The sequence below is a fragment of the Misgurnus anguillicaudatus genome, chromosome 23 (assembly GCF_027580225.2).
Source record: "Misgurnus anguillicaudatus chromosome 23, ASM2758022v2, whole genome shotgun sequence".
NCBI lineage: Eukaryota > Metazoa > Chordata > Actinopteri > Cypriniformes > Cobitidae > Misgurnus > Misgurnus anguillicaudatus.
This window is the reverse complement of record NC_073359.2, coordinates 31,904,824-31,930,091: the sequence shown is the minus strand read 5'-3', so window position 1 is coordinate 31,930,091 and position 25,268 is coordinate 31,904,824. Positions and strand designations below refer to the sequence as shown.

General features: G+C 36.7%; 2 protein-coding genes across 2 annotated transcripts; both read left to right on the top strand.

Moving 5' to 3' along the window:
- The first annotated feature begins 117 nt into the window (after positions 1–117).
- On the top strand, positions 118–25,265 carry LOC129452871 (uncharacterized). The gene is made up of 4 exons (XM_073861948.1): positions 118–344; positions 3,074–3,518; positions 5,108–6,985; positions 22,477–25,265. The coding sequence occupies exons 1-4, from the start codon at positions 195–197 to the stop codon at positions 23,211–23,213; spliced, it is 3,210 nt and encodes a 1,069-aa protein (XP_073718049.1). The 5' UTR covers positions 118–194; the 3' UTR covers positions 23,214–25,265.
- On the top strand, positions 9,801–17,847 carry LOC141359633 (uncharacterized). The gene is made up of 2 exons (XM_073862382.1): positions 9,801–12,526; positions 17,423–17,847. The coding sequence occupies exons 1-2, from the start codon at positions 12,154–12,156 to the stop codon at positions 17,845–17,847; spliced, it is 798 nt and encodes a 265-aa protein (XP_073718483.1). The 5' UTR covers positions 9,801–12,153.
- Positions 25,266–25,268: the final 3 nt, after the last annotated feature.

The following is a 25,268-nucleotide window of genomic DNA, read 5'->3' as shown; positions in this document are numbered from 1 at the left end:
ATGAATGAAGTGTTGAGCGTCTTCTCTCTCCAGTACAGCAGGAGGCGCTGCAGCTCTTTAGTACACAAATAAACTCACTAAAGAAAGAGAGCGGGCTGTTGTTTTTTTTGTATCCTCGTTGTTTTTCTCTCTTGAGTGTTTTATTGAGAGTAAACAGTGTCTTGTCTTGGTGTATTTTTAGTGTTGATGATGAGATGGATGTGATGTGCTGTAAATCAGTAGGAACTGATCTGTCTATGCTGGATATTGATGATTTTATCACAGAAATCTCTCAGCTGAAGAAAGAGGTGGCGTTACTGGAGATAAAGCTGAGATTAAGAGGAGATGAAGGACTGAATAGAGAGGTTTGTACAGCTTAAACATCCTTTACCTGAATCAGACAACATCAAATCATTTATAACCTTACTCTGTGTGTTTATGCTTTAACAGTCTGTTTCTCAGACATTATGGCCTGGATGTCAAAAAAAACTTTTAAAACACAATGAGAGTAAACTGATGTGACTCAGAGGTGGGTAGAGTACCCAAAATCTGTACTCAAGTAAAAGTACAAGTACTTATACAAAAATGTACTCAAGTAAAAGTAAAAGTATCAATCTATTTAATTACTTGAGTAAGAGTAAAAAAGTATTAGATGAAAAAACTACTCAAGTAGTTAGTTACTCGTTACTTCTGATCTGATAGAGAAGTAGCGCAATAGCACTGAATTTCAGACTTCTTGGAGGGTTTTCACAAACCTCTCCTTAAAAGTCTCATTGTTCTGCTTATATACAAGTAAGCAGCCTATCTCAGTCCTGCAATGGGTACATTAACATCACATAATGTGTCGTTTGAGAAAAAATCTCAAACACACACACACACACACACACACACACACACACACACACACACACAGATGTTTTTCTGACGGTTAACTCTGTATTTATTTTCATGTTCACAACACAAACTTGTCAGCGTCTGCCTTTAAACATGCAAACAGTAAACAAATAAGAACGTGTGTGTCTGTTTGTTATCATGTTTTTATATGAATAGGTTATTTTCATTGCCATTAAAGTGCAATTACTGAACATAAACAGGAGCTTAATAAAAATGATCATTTTAGAATTTCATATGGAACTTACAGTATCTGTTTTTGCAAATCATCTCTACATTTATTACAATTTATAATACATGTTTCTTTCAAATCAATCTTTATTCTTTTATTTTTATTCATTCATTCTTTAGGAAGGATTTAAATAAAATACAATCCCGTTTTTATTTGAATGTATTTTCTACCCATTAGTGAGGTGTCCGGATTTGTGTATAAATGCAGTCATTACATTATGCTGTTAAGTTTGTTTAGTTGTGGGGAAATGATATGGAATTGGCAGATGTGAACGTGCTGTTTGTATGGTTTAACTTACATTAGGATTTGTAATCGCTTGCACAAGAGTGCATATGGCAAAAAAACTCCGACAGTGTGTGAAATGACCATTAATACTGTTCAAATAGACAATACTGTGACACTTACTTCAGGCTGTATCTTGAATTCCTGTTCGCTGAGATGTCAGCTCGTTTATTGAACAAAGCACGCATCACATTATGAAACTATTCTTTTTGACCTCTTGGAGTGAAAACATAGACCGAACTTGAAGCCACGCATGATCTGCCTCTGATAACTCGCACAACGCACACGCGCCCTCATCTGCTTCTCCTATCCCCTACGCGGCCGCGCAGTCGCACGCGCTAAAAGGGTGACCTCGCGGTCGCGCGCTAAAGGGTGACGCAGCCTTTTTCGCGCAACTTTCGAACACGCCCTATAAACTTTAAAAAAATATATATATTCATTAATTATTACCATTTGACAGTAGCGCAGTAACGCCGCCGAATATAGCGAAGTAAAAGTACAGTTTTTCACTAGAAATGTACTTGAGTAAGAGTAAAAGTACCCATCCTTAAATTTACTCTAAAAGTACTAGTTACCCAAAAAATGTACTCAAGTAAATGTAACGAAGTAAATGTAATTCGTTACTACCCACCTCTGTGTATGTTGGACCCTTAGCTGTCTCTTAAATAAATCATTGTGCAGTTTATGTAAAGACATAACGTTAGGGCTCCCAAGTTTTTTAGCGTTAATTTTTTTATTCAACAGTTTTTTTTAACATTAGCCACGGGATGAAGAAAAAATATATAATTTAAATAAAAACATGGAAATGCTTACATACATTCATTCATTTAACGGCTTTCTTATTTATCAGATTATACATTGTTTAAGGTATTGCTTAACTTCTAATAGAGGGTATGCACGTGACGTAACCTTCGGCGAAAGTGACTGCGGTTACGCCCACTGAGTGGCAAAAGACAGCGTCAGCATTTTAGTACAGTGTGAAATCAGCAAAAACACGAGTAAAACGCGTAAAAGCTGTTGTGCGATAGACTGTACTAATACATTTAAAAGTACACAATTTTAATGTAATTAGGTATTAAATAAATTTTAATATGCAATATTAAAGAATACACAGTATGATTCTATACTTTAGAATGTAGTGAAGTAAAAAAATTTCCCAATACAAACATCCTAATAAAGCACAGATGCTTGGAAAATGTAACTAATTTAACTAAGTGTTGTTCACCTCTGCTATCAAATCCAACTAAATTCAATTTAAGCTGATAATAGTCAGTTTTTACTGGCATTTTGCACAGCAGTCGCTATGAAAAACAGACATTCTGTTGAATCATTTGCCACTCAACAGGGCGAGTTCTGGTGTGGTCATGTGGAAAAGTGACGTCAATGCATACCCTCTATAGCAAAATTTGGAATAATGGTTTATAATCACCATATAACATTTATACTAATTTATATATATATTTGATTAATCGTTACATTATAATGAAATCGATCTCTAGTCCACTAAATTCTGGAAGTTAGACACTTGTTCCCTCAATAAAAAACCCATAAATTTTTTTTGATCGTCACCAAAAATAAACTTGTTTTGTGTAACGTGTATAACGAATCTAAACCTGTGTGTGTGTGTGTGTGTGTGTGTGTGTGTGTGTGTGTGTGTGTGTGTGTGTGTGTGTTATGTTGTGTTGTAAGGATGGGGTTTGTTGTGAATCTTCAGGGTATGTGACTGTTTGGAGCTCCAGTGAATGTCTGGATTCAGTGTGGATGAGCAGAGATCAGAGCCGCACACCACAGTCACTGCTGGATAAACTCTCTGAAGAGACATCCAGACACACACAGGACTCAGATCTCAGTCTGTCTTTACTCTCTTATACTGAGTCAAAGCCCACAGACACTCAGGACACTACAGTGTGTGACAGTAAACAGAGCTTACAGGAGGATCAAACCTCCACAGAGTCTCTGGATTCTGTCTGTAACGCTGGAGAACAGCAGCAGATCCTGCAGACCACACTGAAGATGTCTTCAGTTAAACCGATGGACAGTGGGAACCTGATGATGAAGATGAGTAGAGAAACTACAGCAGATGAAGATCACACTGAGGAAGATGATGACAATCATGATAATTTTATTCCTTCAGGTGTGTTTCCTCTTTTACCTTACATGACATTGAGTTACACAAAATTGCTTATATAATGGTCACATTTAATCCAGCTTTTACAGCATGCATACAGGTTCATTTAGCTTGGATAGTACAAAAAAACAGATGGGTATATTTGCTCCTGGGCTTTTAAACCACCACTGGGTTAGCTCCCCCTTACATTCACTCACTTATACAGACTTACGTACACTCTCAATCCCTGTGCTCTTGTCACCGTGCGATGTCTTTTTCTCAAAAAGAAAAATTTTCTATGTTGTTCTGATGCAGCAATATATGCCTCCCTTAACGGTTGTTAGGGTACACTGGTTGCTAGGGAGAGAATTTGCATACACCAATGATTATACATCAAGCCTCGAGTAAAACAAGGCCACCTCATGTCTCTACAATGTTCTGATGCAGAGATGTAGGTCTTGGTACATGGTTGCTAGGGTACTCTATTTGGTACAGGAGCAAACGCTAACACTTAGCAGTCAATCAACAAGTATAATAACTAGTGCTGTCAAAATTAACGCGTTAATAAGCATTAATGTAAATTCATTTTAACTACATTAATTTTATAAACGTGTGATTAACGCAACACACAATTTCAGTTTGACATTAGGCCTGGCCCATTTTTGGATAAATTGAGACGCAGCCTACAGTAAATAGTAATTAAATCTCTAAAGTAATCTTTATTTGTACTAACTATTTATATGAACTAATACAAATAATGCGTGTCCATCCACTTGGACATCTGAGATTTTGGTTTCGGTTTTAAAACATGGGTTGGAGGAATTGGAAAATAAAGTGCTGGACTTGTGTGGTGTTAAAGTAGTTATCAAAAGAGATAAAGTTCTGGATCTGATTGATGTTAAGAGTTATTTAGAGCGACAATACTCAAAAATGATCTTCCTCACACTGATTGAAAGATCTGATGCATGCACACAGACGCACAACCCCGATATATTCACACATTGACAGATTTACAGTTGTAGTAATATTTGTTTTGGCAAGAATTCAGATAGCGATATACTTCCTGGCTCCTGCGTCACCCTGTCTTTGTGGTTAAGCCTCACCATTGGTTGAATTTGATATGCACATTCAGATGCACTTACCCCTGGAGGCGTCCCCAAAGTGTCATTGCAGTGACGCAGCGCGAGTTCCCTCGAAAAGGAAGCTGTAACAATGTATCTTAAAAGGTAACACAATGTAACCTTGCTCTCACTTGAAATATGTCCCCACATTTAGTCTTTGAATTTGAGGGTATTAGACCTGTAAAGTCCTTGAAAGGTCCTTGAATTTAAAGTTAACTAAAGTTAAAATCACATCTGAAGATTTCCAGTCCACTCCATGCAGTCGCTGTGCAACTCTCCATACTAGGAAATAAATGACTTCTGATCTATTGGGTGTTGGTGGTTGTGTGCAATGAAAAGACGCAGCTTTAGAGTCAATAACTACTTATGACCCCATTAGCAGCAATAACTGAATATAGAAAAAACATACAGAATCTCAGTTGAACCTCTTGTTTCTGTGTTCAATGTTGGTGTAAATGTAAATCATAAGAGATTTCTAATGTTGTTGTCTTTCAGATAAGATCAGTGATTCGTGTTTGGATGGAGAAATAACGTCTTTATCGTCAAAAGAGCGACAGATGGCACAAACTCTTTCCTGCATCACCGATGAAGAGACATTGAGCTCACAGAGACTTTTAGATAGAAATGCAGAACAAAAACTCTTGACCTCCACCAGATCTGAGATCAGCTTCACTACCTTACAAAAGTCTAAAAGTCATCATTCAAAAGTGCACAGAGAGAAGAAGAAGAAGAAGCAGTTTCACTGTCAGCAATGTGGGAAGGATTTTGGCTTCTTATCTCGGCTAAAAGTTCACATGAGGACACACAGTGGTGAAAAGCCTTTCTACTGCACTGAATGTGGCAAATATTTCAGCACCAAACAACATCTTGATTTTCATCAGGGAATTCACACTGGAGAGAAACCATACGAGTGTCCTCACTGTGAGAAGAGATTCAACCAAAAACATTGTCTGAATAGACATATGCGTATACACACCAATGAAAGACCGTATCAGTGCAGTCAATGTGACAAAACCTTTAGGGATTCAGGTGCATTAAAATCACACCAGAATATTCACTCTGAGGAGAAACGCTATCAGTGTTCACACTGTGATAAAGGTTTCAGTCTGAAATCTAATCTGATAGCCCATGAGAGAATTCACACTGGAGAAAAACCTTACATCTGCTCTCAATGTGGAAAGAGCTTCTCTGATTCAAGTACTTTTAAAGTTCATCAGAGAGTTCATACAGGAGAAAAACCATACAAGTGTCCTCACTGTGAAAAGAGATTTAGACAAAACCAGAATCTGAGGACACATTTGTATATACACACCAATGAAACACCGTATCAGTGCAGTGAATGTGACAAAACCTTCAAGGATTCACGTTCACTAAAAAAACATCAGAATATTCACTCTGAGGAGAAACTCTATCAGTGTTCACACTGTGATAAAGGTTTCGGTCTGAAATATCTTCTGATTATCCATGAGAGAGTTCACACTGGAGAAAAACCTTACGTCTGCTCTCAATGTGGAAAGAGCTTCTCTGATTCAAGTACTTTTAAACTTCATCAGAGAATTCATACAGGAGAGAAACCATACGAGTGTCCTCACTGTGAGAAGAGATTCAGCCGAAAACATCATCTGAAGTCACATATGCTTATACACACCAATGAAAGACCGTATCAGTGCAGTCAATGTGACAAAACGTTTAAGGATTCACGTTCACTAAAAAGACATCAGAATATTCACTCTGAGGAGAAATGCTATCAGTGTTCACACTGTGATAAAGGTTTCTGTCATAAATCTAGTCTGATAATCCATCAGAGAGTTCACACTGGACAAAAACCTTACGTCTGCTCTCACTGTGAAAAGACCTTCACTCATCCAAGTAGTTTTGAAGCTCATCAGAGAGTTCACACTGGAGAAAAACCTTACGTCTGCTCTCAATGTGGAAAGAGCTTCTCTCATCCGTATAGTTTTAAAGCTCATCAGAGAGTTCATACAGGAGAGAAACCTTACATCTGCTCTCAATGTGGAAAGAGCTTCACTAATCTAAGTCATTTTAAAGTTCATCAGAGAATTCACACAGGAGAGAAACCTTACATCTGCTCTCAATGTGGAAAGAGCTTCAATAATCTAAGTCATTTTAAAGTTCATCTGAGAATTCATACAGGAGAGAAACCTTACGTCTGCTCTCACTGTGGTAAGAGATTTAAAAATTCAACTGAGCTCAGAGTTCATCAGAGAGTTCACACTGGAGAGAAACCTCATCACTGTACTGTTTGTGGAAAGAGTTTTAGTTATCGTCAAAGTTTAGTGAGACACCTGAGAACTCATACAGGTGAAAAACCTTACAAATGTTCTCAGTGTGAGAAGACTTTTACTAACCCAGATTCCTTAAAAGCCCATTTGAGAGTTCATACGTGAGAGAAACCTTACGGGCCCTATCATACACCCAGAGCAATGGGCAACGCAAGTGCTCTTCACTAGTTTCAACCCATCGCAATGATCAATTTCACATTTAGTGCCGCGTTGTTTAAAAAGCAAATGCATTTGCACACAATTTTGCACCCATGGGCGTTCTGGTCTGAAAATGAGCCATGTGAACTTCAGGCACATTCTTGGTGCGTTGCTATTTTGAGGCAACTAAAATAGACTACGCCATTGACCAACTAAAACCTGGTTTAAAGTCAATGGCGCAATATTGTTTTTGTTATTTAATGAGCGTGTTAGTAATACGGCACAGTGCGTGTTTGCTTATCACACCCGTGGATGCGCAGCAGGACACAACCCTTTTATAATATGAAAAGTTAAAGGATTAAAATGTAAAAGATTATTATTGAGTCTCTTGGACTTAAATGAGGACCGATTATGAGATGTTAGAAGGTGTAAAGAGCTGCTTGACCTGTAGCTTGGTAAGAAAGTGTATTGTTTTTAACACATAGTTCTGTTTTAAAATGTTTTTTAAATTCTACCTCACAATTTTGTACATGTGGCTAAGAAACATTTTTTAGTAATGCTTTAAAAAAAAAAACATGGCGATGTCCGAGTGCTGAAACGGTTCTCTGCATGTTTGTAAATTCTTTATCTTCTGTTTGTTACAAATAAAGTATTTTTAAAGTACAAACCTTTTCTTGCATATCTGCAGATTTTATTACACTGATTTTGTAAGATATCTGTCACAGGGTGACTTAGGGCGAAACCAAAAATAGAGAGGAGAGGTTCCGCCCGGAGCAATTTTTTTCTAAACCCCGTTTACTTCCTGGGTTTCCATGGCAGCGAAATTAGGTCAGATTCATCACAGGTGTGCAAAGGAGGCAGCAATTATTGACTGGGCGGGCGATATGATTAATGCAGATTTAAAAGACGGGCTGAAGAAGCAGAAGCGGTCGATTTCGCCTTTGGCAACTCAGCAAACACCCGCCTCCGAAGAGTTCGCAGGCCCCGCTGATCCGGCGACCGCTAGAAAACGGGCGAAAGGACGGCGTGGTCGTGTGAAGGAAGTTCAGTTGTTGGGCTCGTTTGCTGCTGTTTTGGTGCGCTTGTTGTTGGGCTGTTTTTCCTCTCAGGCTGAAGCTGGCGTGGCTGTGTGGGACGAAGAAAACCATAGTGGCTGGAAGACGATTGGAGGTTACTGGAAACTGAAACGAAACAAAAGGAGAAACGGAGTTTAGCGTGAGTGTTTGCCATACTGAGAATATTGTGGCAGAAGTGAAATCACTGTGCAACCCTGTTGGGGGAAGAAACGCCTCGTTCTGTGGCCGGAAATAATCGCCTGTGTGGATCAAAGAGGAGAACATTAGAGAAGATCTTACAGTGATTGTGAGTATGGAACATTGAGTTTGGGACACACTGTATACTAACCTGTTTTGTAGCAAACGACTCCGGAAAAGGAGGACGGCCCTACCCCTGAACAGTGTGGTGGGTGAGCCGGAGGAGGACAAACTGGGGCTATCACAGCGACGTGAATGCTGACTGGGCTGTGCTAAACACGTCTAACGGACTCCGGCGAAGTGGAGGAAGACGGGGCGTCCTAGATGTTCACTTTGAGTGCGGTGGGTGAGTCTGTGTTGTTGTGGAAACTTCACTTTGACGTGGTGCTGTGTACTGCTGTGTGTGTATTGTCAGAAAACCCCCGCCTTCGCTAACCTCGCCATGGAAGAACGAAAAGGCTGCAGGTCTCAGTTGTTATTACCTGGCCTATGCTGTGAGCGAGCTCTGGATGTGCAGTATTACTGTGGAGAGAGAGAAAGAGAACGAGGAAACCCTACCTGAACCGTACTTACTGTAAGTAGTCCCAAGTGGAGAGGTGAGAGAAACCACCAGTCTGAGTAACCGATCTTTGTGGCCCAGCCCGCAGCCTGTAGAGAGAGAGAGAGAGAGAGAGAGAGGAACCCGCAGCCTGTGTAGATGAAGAGAGAGAAAGAGAACGAGGAAACCCTACCTGTACCGTACTTACTGTATGTCGTCCCAAGTGGAGAGGTGAGAGAAAACCAGCAGTCTGAATAACCGATCTTTGTGTCCCAGCCCGCAGCCTGTGGAGAGAAAGAGAGAGAAAGAGCCAAGCACGAGGAAACCCTACCTGTACCGTACTATTGTACGTCGTCCCAAGTGGAGAAACAAGCGAGCGTGAAGTGCCATCTCCGCAATATGCCATGAGACTAAGGACTGAGATCCCTTTTTTTAAAGTATTTAATTTCCCCCTAAGAGATTTTAATATTTAATAAAAGTTGTCAAATTTTAATACTTTGTCGGTCTGGTCATTGGGGTGTTTTGGGACCTCCTTGGGGTGGAACTAGGAGGAGCGTGACCCGCGACAGTGGCGGTCCGCTTCTCCGACCTGTGACATATCCATACATTTACATCAAATAAAAGCCTGCTATTTTACTTTCGTGACTGAAAGAAAAAGGCTTTTAAAGGTTTAAATCTAAAAAAAAAAACAATTTAGATACAAATGAAATCAATCTTAAACTGGTGGCCTTCTTCTTCTTTAGTTTTTTGGTTTACAAATTCCACTTTCTAAATCGAGATAAGGCATGACGCCAACGCAACTTGCTTTTAAAGGGGATGAGAGCTGAGACTCTCATTGGTTAACTGCACGTTATGCCCAAAACACATCCATTACGAGAATAGGAACGACCCTTTTATACCATGCGCTTGGCGCATAAACTATTTTCCTGTCTTTAAATTAGCAAAAGTGGAATCAGACATGCCCATTTAGACCTGCGTGCGTGCGCTTTAGACAATGCGCTTAGATTGCTAAAATAGGGCCCTACGTCTGCTCGATCTGTGGAGAGAGATTCACTAAGACCTCATCAGAAGAAACATACTGAAGAACAAACTGATCTGTGAAAAAGACTTTGGGTTGAAAATAACACAGCATTTTAAAGTGTAAAACTAATAAATAAAACAAATGACTCTGCTGTACTTACATTTACAAATGTTATGTTATCAAGAGCCATTGTTTGTGTTATGTATTTATTAAATGATGTAACAAGCAAAACATGTCTCTTAAAGGATGAGATCTGATTTTATTCTAATAAATGATCAAATACTTGCTAAGAGAATGAATTATATTTAGTTTAACATCTCCAGTAGATAGCAGTAGAGTCACACTGTGAATACATCTGAAGGATGCTTTGAAGGCAGCTCTGTTTCGTGCCCTTCATTTGGCAACTTTTAAAGGATGAACGAGCTGTGGGAGCATCAATCCCTGAATTGGCATCCGACCATGGCTCCTTCTTCACAGCCTTGGCTATCCCAAGATTCAATACGCGCCTGTGACATCCGGGTATTTTGATATAAACATTCAGAACTGTGTTTGAATACAATTTTTGCAAATTTAAAAAATTTATTGGCTGTTGAAAATGATGAGATTTGTTAACAGCAGGATGAGTGAATGAAGTGTTGAGCGTCTTCTCTCTCCAGTACAGCAGGAGGCGCTGCAGCTCTTTAGTACACAAATAAACTCAATAAAGAAAGAAAGCGCGTGTGATTTGTTTGTGTATCCTCGTTGTTTTTCTCTCTTGAGTGTTTTATTGAGAGTAAACAGAGTTTCGTCTTTGTGTATTTTAGTGTTGATGATGAGATGGATGTGATGTGCTGTAAATCAGTAGGAACTGATCTGTCTATGCTGGATATTGATGATTTCGTCAAAGAAATCTCTCGGCTGAAGAAAGAGGTGGCGTTACTGGAGATAAAGCTGAGGTTAAGAGGAGATGAAGTATTGAATAGAGAGGTTTGTACAGCTTAAACATCCTTTACCCGAATCAGACAACATCAAATCATTTTATAATCTTTCTCTGTGTGTTTGTGCTTTAACAGTCTGTTTCTCAGACATTATGGCCTGGATGTAAAAAAAACTTTTAAAACACAATGAGAGTAAACTGATGTATGTTGGACCCTTAGCTGTCTCTTAAATAAATCATTGTGCAGTTTATGTAAAGACGTAACGTTAAGGCTCCCAAGTTTGTAGCGTTATTTTTTTATTGAATCAGTCATATTCAACAGTTTTTTTTTAACATTAGCCACGGGATGAAGGAAAAAATAAATAATTTAAATAAAAACATGAAGATGCTTACATACATTAATTAATTTAACGGCTTTCTTATTTATCAGATTATACATTGTTTTAGGTATTGCTTAACTTCTAATAGAGGGTATGCACGTGACGTCACCTTCGGCGAAAGTGACTGCGGTTACGCCCACTGAGTGGCAAAAGACAACGTCAGCATTTGAGTACAGTGTGAAATCAGCAAAAACACGAGGAAAACGCGTAAAAGCTTTTGTGCGATAGACTGTACTAATACATTTAAAAGTACACAATTTTAATGTAATTAGGTATTAAATAAATTTTAATATGCAATATTAAAGAATACACAGTATGATTCTATGCTTTAGAATGTAGTGAAGTAAATTTTTTCCCAATACAAACACCCTAATAAAGCACAGATGCTTGGAAAATGTAACTAATTTAACGAAGTGTTGTTCACCTCTGCTATCAAATCCAACTAAATTCTATTTAAGCTGATAATAGTCAGTTTTACTGGCATTTTGCACAGCAGTCGGTATGAAACACTATAAGACATTTTGTTGAATCATTTGCCACCCAACAGGGCGAGTTCTGGTGTGGTCATGTGGAAAAGTGACGTCAATGCATACCCTCTATAGCAAAATTTGGAATAATGGTTTATAATCACCATATTAACATTTATACTAATTTATATATATATTTGATTAATCGTTACATTATAATGAAATGGATCTCTAGTCCACTAAATTCTGGAAGTTAGACACTTGTTCCCTCAATAAAAAACCCATTAATTTTTTTTCATCGACTTTTTGATCGTCACCAAAAATAAACTTGTTTTGTGTAACGTGTATAACGAATCTAAACCTGTGTGTGTGTGTGTGTGTGTGTGTGTGTGTGTGTGTGTGTGTGTGTGTGTGTGTGTGTGTGTGTGTGTGTGTGTTGTGTTGTGTTGTAAGGATGGGGTTTGTTGTGAATCTTCAGGGTATGTGACTGTTTGGAGCTCCAGTGAATGTCTGGATTCAGTGTGGATGAGCAGAGATCAGAGCCGCACACCAGAGTCACTGCTGGATAAACTCTCTGAAGAGACATCCAGACACACACAGTACTCAGATCTCAGTCTGACTTTACTCTCTTATACTGAGTCAAAGCCCACAGACGCTCAGGACACTACAGTGTGTGACAGTAAACAGAGCTTACAGGAGGATCAAACCTCCACAGAGTCTCTGGATTCTGTCTGTAACGCTGGAGAACAGCAGCAGATCCTGCAGACCAAACTCAAGATGTCTTCAGTTAAACCGATGGACAGTGGGAACCTGATGATGAAGATGAGAAAAGAAACTACAGCAGATGAAGATCACACTGAGGAGGATGATGACAATCATGATGATTTTATTCCTTCAGGTGTGTTTTATCTTTTACCCTACATGACATTGAATTACACACAATTGCTTATAAAATGGTCACATTTAATCCAGCTTTTACAGCATGCAGGTTCATTTAGCTTGGATAGTACAAAAAAACACATGGGTATATTTGCTCCTGCTCCTGGGTCAGCTCCCCCTTACATTCACTCACTTGTACAGACTTACGTACCCTCTCCATCTCTCTGCTCTGTCACCGTGCGATGTCTTTTTCTCAAAAAGAAAAATTTTCTACATTGTTCTGATGCAGCAATATATGCCTCGCTTAACGGTTGTTAGGGTACACTGGTTGCTAGGGAGAGAATTTGCATACCCCAATGATTATACATCAAGCCTCGAGTAAAACAAGGCCACCTCATGTCTCTACAATGTTCTGATGCAGAGATATAGGTCTTTTTACATGGTTGCTAGGGTACTCTTTTTGGTACAGGAGCAAACGCTAACGCTTAGCAGTCAATCAACAAGTATAATAACTAGGGCTGTCAAAATTAACGCGTTAATAAGCATTAACGTAAATTCATTTAAACAACATTAATTTTATTAACGTGCGATTAACGCAACACACAATTTCTGTTTGACCTTGGGCCTGGCCCATTGTTGGATAAATTGAGACGCAGCCTACAGTAAATAGTAATTAAATGTCTAAAGTAATCTTTATATGTACGTTTTTTGAGAGATGTATCGTCCTAAATACAAACTAATACAAATAAAGCATGTCCATCCACTTGCACGTCTGAGATTTTGGTTTCGGTTTTAAAACATGGGTTGGAGGAATTGGAAAATAAAGTGCTGGACTTGTGTGGTGTTAAAATAGTTATCAAAAGAGATAAAGTTCGGGATCTGATTGATGTTAAGAGTTATTTAGAGTGACAATACTCAAAAATGATCTTCCTCACATTGATTGAAAGATCTGATGCATGCACACAGGCACACAACCCCTATATATTCACACATTGACAGATTTACAGTTGTAGTAATATTTGTTTTGGCAAGAATTCAGATATTCAGATATACTTCCTGGCTCCTGCGTCACCCTGTCTTTGTGGTTAAAGGAATAGTCTACTCATTTTCAATATTAAAATATGTTATTACCTTAACTAAGAACTGTTGAATCATCCCTCTGTCATCTGTGTGTGTGCACGTAAGCGTTGGAGCGCGCTGCGACGCTACGATAGCATTTAGCTTAGCCCCATTCATTCAATGGTACCATTTAGAGATAAAGTTAGAAGTGACCAAACACATCAACGTTTTTCCTATTTAAGACGAGTAGTTATACGAGCAAGTTTGGTGGTACAAAATAAAACATAGCGCTTTTCTAAGCGGATTTAAAAGAGGAACTATATTTTATGGCGTAATACAGTGCTTCTCAAATAGTGGGGCGGGACCCCCAGGGGGGGCTCGAAGCAACACCAGGGGGGGCGCGCGAGACACCAGGAAAAATACTTTTTCAGGAAGTGATTTTTAAAGACATTACACCCCAATCACGCTGATAAGCCGCTTGTGTTTTTTATTATTATTTATTGATTATATTTAATTTTTCAGTATCAAATGGGCAAAAAAATATTATACTTTAAATAAGGATTGATTTTTTTATTTCAGGCAAATTGATGCATTTTAAGTATTTTCTGTTAAAGACTAAAAAACAATTTTAATAAAGTTATTCTTTGTTGTAAGTTGATCTATATTTCTTTTTTGTGTTTTCTTTTTGTGTTTTCTCAATGTTAATAAGGATAAAATGTTTTGCAGATGTGTAATTTTATAGGCAAATTATATTATTTACAGTAGAGGAGGAGAGTTGGGGGGGCGCGAAATGTTTCCTCTTCCTAGGGGGGGCGTGACAGAAAATATTTGAGAAGCACTGGCGTAATAGCACTTTTGGGAGTACTTCGACTCGCCTGAAAAGTCCGCTCCCCTTCTCACTCTCATAATGGGAGAGGGAGGGTGTTACTGCGCCGAGTTGAAGTACTCCCAAAAGTGCCATTATGCCATAAAATATAGTTCCTCTTTTAAATCCGCTTAGAAAAGCGCTACGTTTTATTTTGTACCACCAAACTTGCTCGTATAACTACTCGTCTTAAATAGGAAAAACGTTGATGTGTTTGGTCACTTCTAACTTTATCTCTGATTGGTACCATTGAATGAATGGGGCTAAGCTAAATGCTATCGTAGCGTCGCAGCGCGCTCCAACGCTTACGTGCACACACACAGATGACAGAGGGATGATTCAACAGTTCTGAGTTAAGGTAATAACATATTTTAATATTGAAAATGAGTAGACTATTCCTTTAAGCCTCACCATTGGTTGAATTTGATATACACATTCAGATGCACTTACCCCTGGAGACGTCCCCAAAGTGTCATCGCAGTGACACAGCGCGAGTTCCCTCGAAAAGTAAGCTGTAACAATGTATCTTAAAAGGTAACACAATGTAACCTTGCTCTCACTTGAAATATGTCCCCACATTTAGTCCTTGAATTTTAGGGTTTTCCCAGCTAACAGAAAAAAGTTCTAAGAACGTTCCCTGAAAGTTCCCAACGTTCCCAAAAACGTTCTGCCAACATAAAAAGTGTCCAGTTTTCTTGACGTTCTAAGAACGTTTTTGTGTTGTCTGAACGTTACAGGAATGTTACATTTTACCATTTTTAAACGTTATGCCAATGTCATGTTTTAATGTTCACACAATGTTTAAAACAAGAACTGTTTATTATATTGACTTGTTTGATTGTTATGTAAATGATAGAGAAACGTTGCATTTTATTATATTTATTTTTTATATTTATATTTTTTATTTTATTATATTTATTATATATTTTATAAAACATTATGTCTGAATGTTCAGTAAATAAATTGCTGTAGAAAACACAATTCACTTATTAGGTTTAGATGTTGATGTTTTGTTTCATTTTAAGTCACCATTATCGTGATTAGTGTTTGTTTTAGTTGGGCTCTTGAGCCTTGCCTATTGCTTGTTATTTTTTTCCCCTGGTTGTGTTAACTTTGTGGTAATACACCACATTTGATATGAACATGTAAAGTTAATAGTGTAATTCTGTGGTGGTTTGTATTGGTAGATATCATCACCTAATTAATTTACTAATCAAAAGTTTATTTTCTATCAATAAGGTAAATGAGATCCAGCTCTTTCACAGCAGTTTGTCATTAAGGAGTTTTAGAAACTTTGGACAAAAAATATCCGCTGTACAATTGGGACGCACAAACATCAAGAATCAGACTATGAATCTCAACCATGGTGACAAAAGAAAATTGTAAAAAAATCCTTATTTATCCATGCTGCAGTGCATGCTGGGAGTCCTGAATGAGATTTGTAATTTGTTGATACTAGGGCTGGGTATTGTTAGGAATTTCACAATTCGATTCAATTTTGATTCTTGAGGCTTCGATTCAATTCGATTCAATTCAATATTGATTTACTTGCTTCGATATCGATTTGATAATAAGTAAATACACAAGCAATTAAGTACCTGAGTATATTTTTTAATAATGTGTGTAGTATTACTAATGTTTGTTCACTTTGATGGTGAAGGCTTGAAAGAAGTGCTGCTGTTTGCCATCTTTGATCTTTCTGTTTTGATAAAGCGCGTCTTGTACAACGCTGAACGCTCTCACTAGAGTGTTGCCCACAGCGGCGCCACTTGCCGGGGGGGCTGAATCGATTCATAGGATTTGATGAATCGATATTGAATTGAGAAACAAATAATTGCAATGCATTGATGAATTGATATTCTTACCCAGCCCTAGTTGATACCCAGCATGCATTGCAGCATGAAGTTTTTCATTTGGTTGTCACCATGGTTGAGATTCGTGGTCTGATTCTTGGTGTTTGTGCGTCCCAATTGTACAGCGGATATTTTGTCCAAAGTTTTAAAACTCCTTAATGACAAACTGCTGTGAAAGAGCTGGATCTCATTTACCTTATTGATAGAAAATAAACTTTTGATTAGTAAATTAATTAGGTGATGATCTCTACCAATATGCACCAACCACCACAGAATTACACTATTAACTTTACATGTTCATAACAAATGAGGTGTATTAACACAAAGTTAACACAACCAGGGGGAAGAACTAACAAGCAAAAGGCAAGGCTCAAGAGCCCAACTAAAACAAACACTAATCACGATAATGGTGACTTAAAATGAAACAAAACATCAACATCTGAACCTAATAAGTGAATTGTGTTTTCTACAGCAATTTATTTACTGAACATTCAGAAATAATGTTTTATAAAATATATAATAAATATAATAAAATAAAAAATATAAATATAAAAAATAAATATAATAAAATGCAATGTTTCCCTATCATTCACACAATCAAACAAGTCAATATTATAAACAGTTGTTCTTTTAAATATTGTGTGAACATTTAAACATGACATTGTCATAACATTTAAAAATGGTAAAATGTAACATTCCTCTAACGTTAAGACAACACAAAAACGTTCTTAAAACGTCAAGAAAACTGGACACTTTTTACGTTGGCAGAACGTTTTTGGGAACGTAAAGAACTTTCAGGGAACGTTCTTAGAACTTTTTTCTGTTAGCTGGGTTGGACCTGGAAAGTCTTTGAAAGGTCCTTGAATTTAAAGTTAAAATCACATCTGAAGATTCCCAGTCCACTCCATGCAGTCGCTGTGCAACTCTCCATACTAGGAAATAAATGACTTCTGATCTATTGGGTGTTGTGTGCAATGGAAAGATGCAGCTTTAGAGTCAATAACTACTTACGACCCCATTAGCAGCAATAACTGAATATAGAAAAAACATACAGAATCTCAGTTTAACCTCTTGTTTGTATGTTTACAGTTGGTGTAAATGTAAATCATATGAGATTTCTAATGTTGTTGTCTTTCAGATAAGATCAGTGATTCGTGTTTTGATGGAGAAATAACGTCTTTATCATCAAAAGAGCGACAGACGGCACAAACTCTTTCCTGCATCACCAATGGAGAGACAATGAGCTCACAGAGACATTTAGATAAAAATCCAGAACAAAAACTCTTGACCTCCACCAGATCTGAGATCAGCTTCACTACCTTACAAAAATATAAACGTCATCATTCAAAAGTGCACAGAGAGAAGAAGAAGAAGCACTTTCACTGTCAGCAGTGTGGGAGGGATTTTGGCTACTTATATCAGCTAAAAGTTCACATGAGGACACACAGTGGTGAAAAGTCTTTCTACTGCACTGAATGTGGCAAATATTTCAGCACCAAACAACATCTTTTTTTTTTTTTTTTATTTGGTTTATTTGCACAGATACAAAAATATATACAATAAAAACAAAATACAATCCATATATTGTGCAGGGAGAGGCAAAAAACCCGAAGGGCTTATTTAAAGCCTCCACCTAAACAAAACAACAACAAAACTGAACAAAATATAAAATTTAAAAAAGAATAATAATAATAAACATCAAAACTATATAGAGTAGATAAAATACATAAAACCTCAATAAACAAAAACACAATTACAAATCAGCAATAAAATTATTCTTTATACATCTTTTATAACTTTTTAAAGAAGAACATTTTTCTGCTAAATGAAATAAATTATTCCACAATTTAATACCCCTAAATCGTATAGAATATTGACCTCTACAAGTAAGAATTTTAGGGAAATGAAAATCTGCACATTGACGAGTTATGTAACTGTGAACCTGTGAATTAACTTTAAAATACCCTGTAAATTGCTCTGGAATGTTACCTTCACCTGAATATATTTTATAAATAAAGACACAAATTTGAGAAATGTTGATATCATAAACAGTAAGAACTTGAAGTTTTTGAAATAGAGGAGCCGATGAGGTATATGAATTGGATCGGGTTGCAATCCTAACAAAACGTTTCTGAAGGGAAAAAATTTTATGAAGAGTGGTAGGAAAAGTGCTCGCCCAAACTATATTACAATATGAGAGATACGGATAAATTAAACTATAATAAAGAGTAAGAAGACACTCTGTCGTAATAAGATGCCTAACCCTCCTTATTATTCCAGTAGATTTATGCATTTTCCTACTTACATAATCAACTTGTTCCCTCCAACTCAAACTCTCGTCAACAAAAACTCCTAAAAACTTTACAGTTGACACTTGGGGCAACTCAATAGATTCAACTGTGATTTTTGCTAAGTCCTTAGGGTATATTTTTTTTCCACTAAACATAATAAAATTAGATTTTTTTAAGTTTAGAGATAATTTATTTAAATTAAACCAATTAGCGTAAGCAGTTAGGTCATCATTTACACTCTTAATCAATGAATTAAAATTTGAATGAGAAAAAATTAAGGTGGTATCATCTGCAAACATTATTGGGGTAAGAATATTTGAAACATTCGATAGATCATTTATATATATAAGAAATAGTAAGGGTCCAAGAATGGACCCCTGAGGAACCCCACAAAGTAATCTTGCTGTATTAGAATAGCAACCATTAACACAAACAAACTGTCTTCTATTGGAGATGTAATTTTTTAACCACTTATATGAAAAATCATGAAAGCCATATTTGTACAACTTTTCTAATAAAATATAATGATTAACTGTGTCAAACGCTTTTGACAAGTCAATAAAAATACTACAAGTGAATTCATGATTTTCAAGTGCAAGAGTAACATTGTCAATCAGGTGAAGCAGAGCCATATAAGTAGAATGGTTTTTTCGGAATCCATACTGATGTTTATAAAGAATAGAATTAGAATTTAAGTGACATAAAATCCTTTTATATACAATTTTTTCTAAGATTTTTGAAAAACATGGTAAAATAGATATAGGTCTATAGTTGTTAAAACATTGAGGATCATCTGCTTTAAACAGAGGAATAACTTTGGCTAATTTTAAATCTTCTGGTACTATGCCTGTTTTCAAAGAAAGAGAAAAGATATGAGCAAGCGGATGTAATATTAAGCCTTTCACCTGTTTGACAAGAAAAACAGAAATATTGTCATGTCCAGCTGAAGATAACTTTAAATCATCAATTATTTCACTTATTTCATCAATCTCAGGTGATTTAAAGATCGAGATAACAGGAAAATTTCCTGATAAATAATCCAAAGGTTTGCCACTACCAACAGGAATATTATTAGCCAATGTTTGACCAATGTTAACAAAAAAATCATTAAATTTTTGAGCTATATCATATGGATTATTATAGGACTTGTCACCATCCACAAAATCTGAAGGTAGCTTTGAAGTAATCTTCTCTTTTTGCAGCACCTGATTTATAACTTTCCATGTTGTTTTAATATCATTTGAACACCTCTTAAATTTTTCACTAAAATATTGCGTTTTTGCACATCTAATAGACTGATTATATTTATTCCTATAAGATTTATAAACCCCTAAAGTGAGAGGTGTAGGATTTAAAACATATTTTTTATAGAGTTTGTTCTTAGTCCTCAACATCTTTTGTAAACTAACTGTATACCAAGGTTTATTAAAATGATTGGTTTTCTTTACAGAGCTACTAACTGGAAAGCATTTATTAAAACTAGAGCTAATAATAGTCATAAATTGTTGATATGCTCTTTCAGCATCATGTTCTTCATACAGATTATCCCAGGAAGTACTAGCAATCAAATCTTTAAATTTAGAAATATTTACATTATTCATGATTCTCTTTTGCTGTATATCTTTTGAAAGTTTAACTTTGTTAATCCTAATTTCAGAATAATGAAATATGGGAAAATGATCGGATAAGTCTGAATATAAAACACCAGATTTAATTCCTTCGCTTATAGAATTAGTTAAGATATTATCAATCAATGTTACTGATTTTTCTGTAACTCTTGTAGGTTTATGAATTAGAGGAAAATGATAATTAGAATAAAGAATATTAAGAAAATCTGCAGTAGGGGTATCAGATTTATTTAAGAGATTTATGTTAAAATCTCCTAAAATATAACAGTATTTATGCTAATTATTGATCAAATCAAGTGAATTGGCCAAACTTTCATTAAAATCTTGTATACTAGAATCAGGTGGTCGGTAAATAACCCCAACAATGATGTTCTTTCCTCCAGAACCAGTAAAAAGCTTGACAAATAAAGATTCCACTTCATTTCTATCTGATTTTAAAGTGAGATCATCCCTAATTTTAAATTCATACTCTTCATAAATAAACAAAGAAACACCACCTCCCGATCTATTTTCTCTAACATAATGAACAGAATTATAATTAGACAAATTAAAAATGTCTTTAGAATTCGTAGTAAGCCATGTTTCAGATAAAGCAATAACAGAAAACTTAAGTTTTAATAAAAATAAATAGTGAATGAAATTGTCATAATTCCTAGAAAGACTTCTTATATTTAAATGAAAAGTAGAAAAAATATTAGCAGGCAAAGATCTACATAATTCATTAAACTTCGTTTCGGTATAAAAAGTACAAAAATTTGAAGCACCCAATGATGAAAAAAAATTTGAGTCTGGGTCAACAAAAACATTATAAGGATCAGATTTAGAAAAATCAAAAGGTTTAAAGGTCTCAGCTTCAAAATCAAGTTTGTTAGAATCAATAGTGTATTTAAAGAATAAACAGATATGTAATTACTAATAAAAGAATACTATAAGTGGTTATGTTATCAAATTTAATGAACCAAACTCTAAGCATTTGGCTTTCTTTGTGTTAGTTGATTTTGGAAAGGTGGATGAACAATAAGTTTGTCATATCTCAGATATGCAATATCACCTCTCTCACGGGCTGCCTTCATTGCTGGAAGTAGTTCTCTCCTTCTTTGTCGAATGGTTTCAGGAAAGTCTTCATTTATGAAGATGCCTGTGCCCTTTAAGTTCTTAGCTTTATCCAAAACTGCAAGTTTATCCTTCAGCCGCAAGAATCTAACAACAATGGGTCGGGGTTTCTCTAACAATGCCCTTTGATTCCCAACTCTATGAGCCCATTCCAGCTCTATTTTCCGCTGATCCAACTGTAGATTTTCACTAAAAAGTTTTCTCACTTTTTCTTCAGATTCAGACACATTTTCTCTTGTAGATTCTTTCAAGCCATCCACAACAATATTATGGCGTCTTGACTGACCCTCCAGATGTTCTGTCTTGTCTGAAGTTGTGATCAAACTTTTACCAATTGTATCCAGATCCTTCCTGGTTTCCTTACAATTTGTAGACCAAGTTTTACAGTTGCTTTTAAGATCATCAAGTTCTTTTTGAGTCATTTCTAGACTCACCTTAAAATCATAAACCTGCTTTGACAGGTCATCAATTCTCCTGTTTGAAGAATCAACTATGATTTGTACACAGGTTTTGAAGCTTTTTTCTTGTTGATCAAGCAAGGTTCTGTAGAAATCTTTTTGCTGTTCCAACAATTCACGTACTTGGGTCATGGTAACATAATCCTCAGTGTTGTTGTTTGTTGCTTTAGGTGGCATGGCTTGGTCTTCAAGGCCTGTTAGGCCCAAAGCTCACCTACAGCCAAAAATCTTCCACAAAAGATGATTAAAGTCCACAATTTAGTAATTTAAACTTGATTTATCTCCTCTTAACACTCTCTTTAAAAAAAGAATGTCGTTTTGGACAGGATTCTTCGGATTATTGTTCGATTGAAAACCTTGCACAGCTCAGAAAAGCACGACAGCAGCCATCTTGTCCAACAAATTCCTCATCAATTGCAAGTACTGTTGAACTGCTTCTCTTGATATTCATCAGAGAATTCACACTGGAGAGAAACCATACGAGTGTCCTCACTGTGAAAAGAGATTCAGCCGAAACCATCATCTGAAGTCACATATGCTTAAACACACCAATGAAAGACCGTATCAGTGCAGTCAATGTGGAAAAACCTTTAAGTGAAAAGAGATTCAGCCGAAACCATCATCTGAAGTCACATATGCTTAAACACACCAATGAAAGACCGTATCAGTGCAGTCAATGTGGAAAAACCTTTAAGTATTCACGTTCACTAAAATCACACCAGAATATTCACTCTGAGGAGAAACGCTATCAGTGTTCACACTGTGATAAAGGTTTCGGTCTGAAATCGAGTCTGATAATCCATGAGAGAGTTCACACTGGAGAAAAACCTTACGTCTGCTCTCAATGTGGAAAGAGCTTCACTGATCCAAGTAATTTTAAAGTTCATCAGAAAATTCACACTGGACAGAAACCATACGAGTGTCCTCACTGTGAAAAGAGATTCAGACAAAACCAGCATCTGAGGACACATTTGTATATACACACCAATGAAAGACCGTATCAGTGCAGTGAATGTGACAAAACCTATAGGGATTTAAGTTCATTAAAAAAACATCAGAATATTCACTCTGAGGAGAAACGCTATCAGTGTTCACACTGTGATAAAGGTTTCGGTCTGAAATATAATCTGATTATCCATGAGAGAATTCATACAGGAGAGAAACCTTACGTCTGCTCTCACTGTGGAAAGAGCTTCTCTCATCTGAATAGTTTTAAAGCTCATCAGAGAATTCATACAGGAGAGAAACCTTACGTCTGCTCTCACTGTGGTAAGAGATTTAAAAATTCAACTGAGCTCAGAGTTCATCAGAGAGTTCACACTGGAGAGAAACCTCATCACTGTACTGTTTGTGGAAAGAGTTTTAGTTATCGTCAAAGTTTAGTGAGACACCATATAACTCATACAGGTGAAAAACCGTTACAAATGTTCTCAGTGTGAGAAGACGTTTACTAACCCAGATTCCTTAAAAGCCCATTTGAGAGTTCATACGTGAGAGAAACCTTACGGGCCCTATCATACACCCAGAGCAATGGGCAACGCAAGTGCTCTTCACTAGTTTCAACCCATCGCAATGATCAATTTCACATTTAGTGCCACGTTGTTTAAAAAGCAAATGCATTTTTCTTTCTTTCTTTCTTTCTTTCTTTATTTATTTATTTATGTCCCCTAAGGGCAATTGGTTGTACAGCAAGACCAGCACATAAAGAACAATTAACACTACATTAAAATTGTACATTTAAAATCAGAATAAGAATAAAAATACACAAAACAACACACCACAAGACCAGTCGACTACCTGCCTCCATATTCTCCCCCTCTACCCAAATTTAGCAAGGAGATAGAAGTAGGAATAAATGAATGTTTATACCTATTACTCCTAACCGGAGGGAATCTTAACCGAGATCCAGAAGGTAAAAGCTGAAACTCAGAAAAAAGAGGATGCGAAGTAACCGTTTGGATGGATTGGGCTTTTCAGACTACCTGTCTATTATATAATTCGGTAGGGTGACTTTGCTGAATTCCTAAAATCTTACTGCTAGTATTAACTATTTTCACCACTGCAGTCTTTGCCTTCACACCAAGACTGCCATACCAGCACAACATAGCAAATGTTGAGACAGACTCAATATAAGCTTTATAAAATATAGACATCAATACTCTGTCAACATTAAATTGAGACAATCTCCGTAGACAATACAAGCGTTGCTGGCCCCTTTTGCAAATCTTCTCCACATGTACGTTAAAATTCAGCTTGTTATCAATTTCGCATCCCAGATATTTGTATGATTCCACAATCTCAACCTCCTGATCTTTAATTGTCATTATCTTTGTGTAACTTTGATTACGCCTAAAATCAATATTCATCTCTTTAGTTTTTAAAACATTAATTTGCAGGAATGCATTATCACACCACTGAATAAAATCGTCTACCACAGGGCCGTGGTCATTTTCATCTTCACGGAGAAGACTGACAATGGCTGTACCATCTGCATATTTTACCATAAATCTATTCTCATGCCTGCTCCTGCAATCGTCAGTGTATAGAATGTACAGAAGTGGAGAGAGCACACATCCCTGAGGGGACCCTGTGGATGAGACCTGTACCTCAGACAGGCTCCCATTTACCTTTACTCTCTGTGTTCGATCAGTTAAAAAATCCAAGATCCAACCAATAGTACTATAATCAAGTCCAAAGCTTAAAAGTTTCTCTGCTAAAATGTGAGGTTGGATCGTATTAAAAGCTGATGAGAAATCAACGAATAAAATTTTAGCATGGGTCTTAGGTCCCTCTAAATGCTTAAGTACCAAATTCAGCAGGGTAGCTGTGGCATCCTCTACCCCACGCCTGGCCCTATAGGCAAACTGAAGGGGATCGAGCGAGTCCTCTACCATTGTAAGAAGCTCCTTTTTTACCAATCTCTCTAGACTCTTCATTACTAAAGAGGTCAGCGCAACTGGCCTAAAATCATTTAGATCTACAGGATAATTCTTTTTATAATTTGCGCACAATTTTGCACCCATGGGCGTTCTGGTCTGAAAATGAGCCATGTGAACTTCAGGCACATTCTTGGTGCGTTGCTATTTTGAGGCAACTAAAATAGACTACGCCATTAACCAACTAAAACCTGGTTTAAAGTCAATGGCTCTATATTGTTTTTGTTATTTAATGAGCGTGTTAGTAATACGGCACAGTGCGTGTTTGCTTATCACACACATATATGCGCAGCAGGACACAACCCTTTTATAATATGAAAAGTTAAAGGATTAAAATGTAAAAGATTATTATTGAGTCTCTTGGACTTAAATGAGGACCGATTATGAGATGTTAGAAGGTGACAAGAGCTGCTTGACCTGTAGCTTGGTAAGAAATTGTTTTGCTTTAAACACATACTTCTGTTTTAAAATGTTTTTTAAATGCTACCTCACGAATTTGTACCTGTGGATATGGTGAGATGAGAAACATTTTTAAGTAATGCTTTAAAAAAAAACATG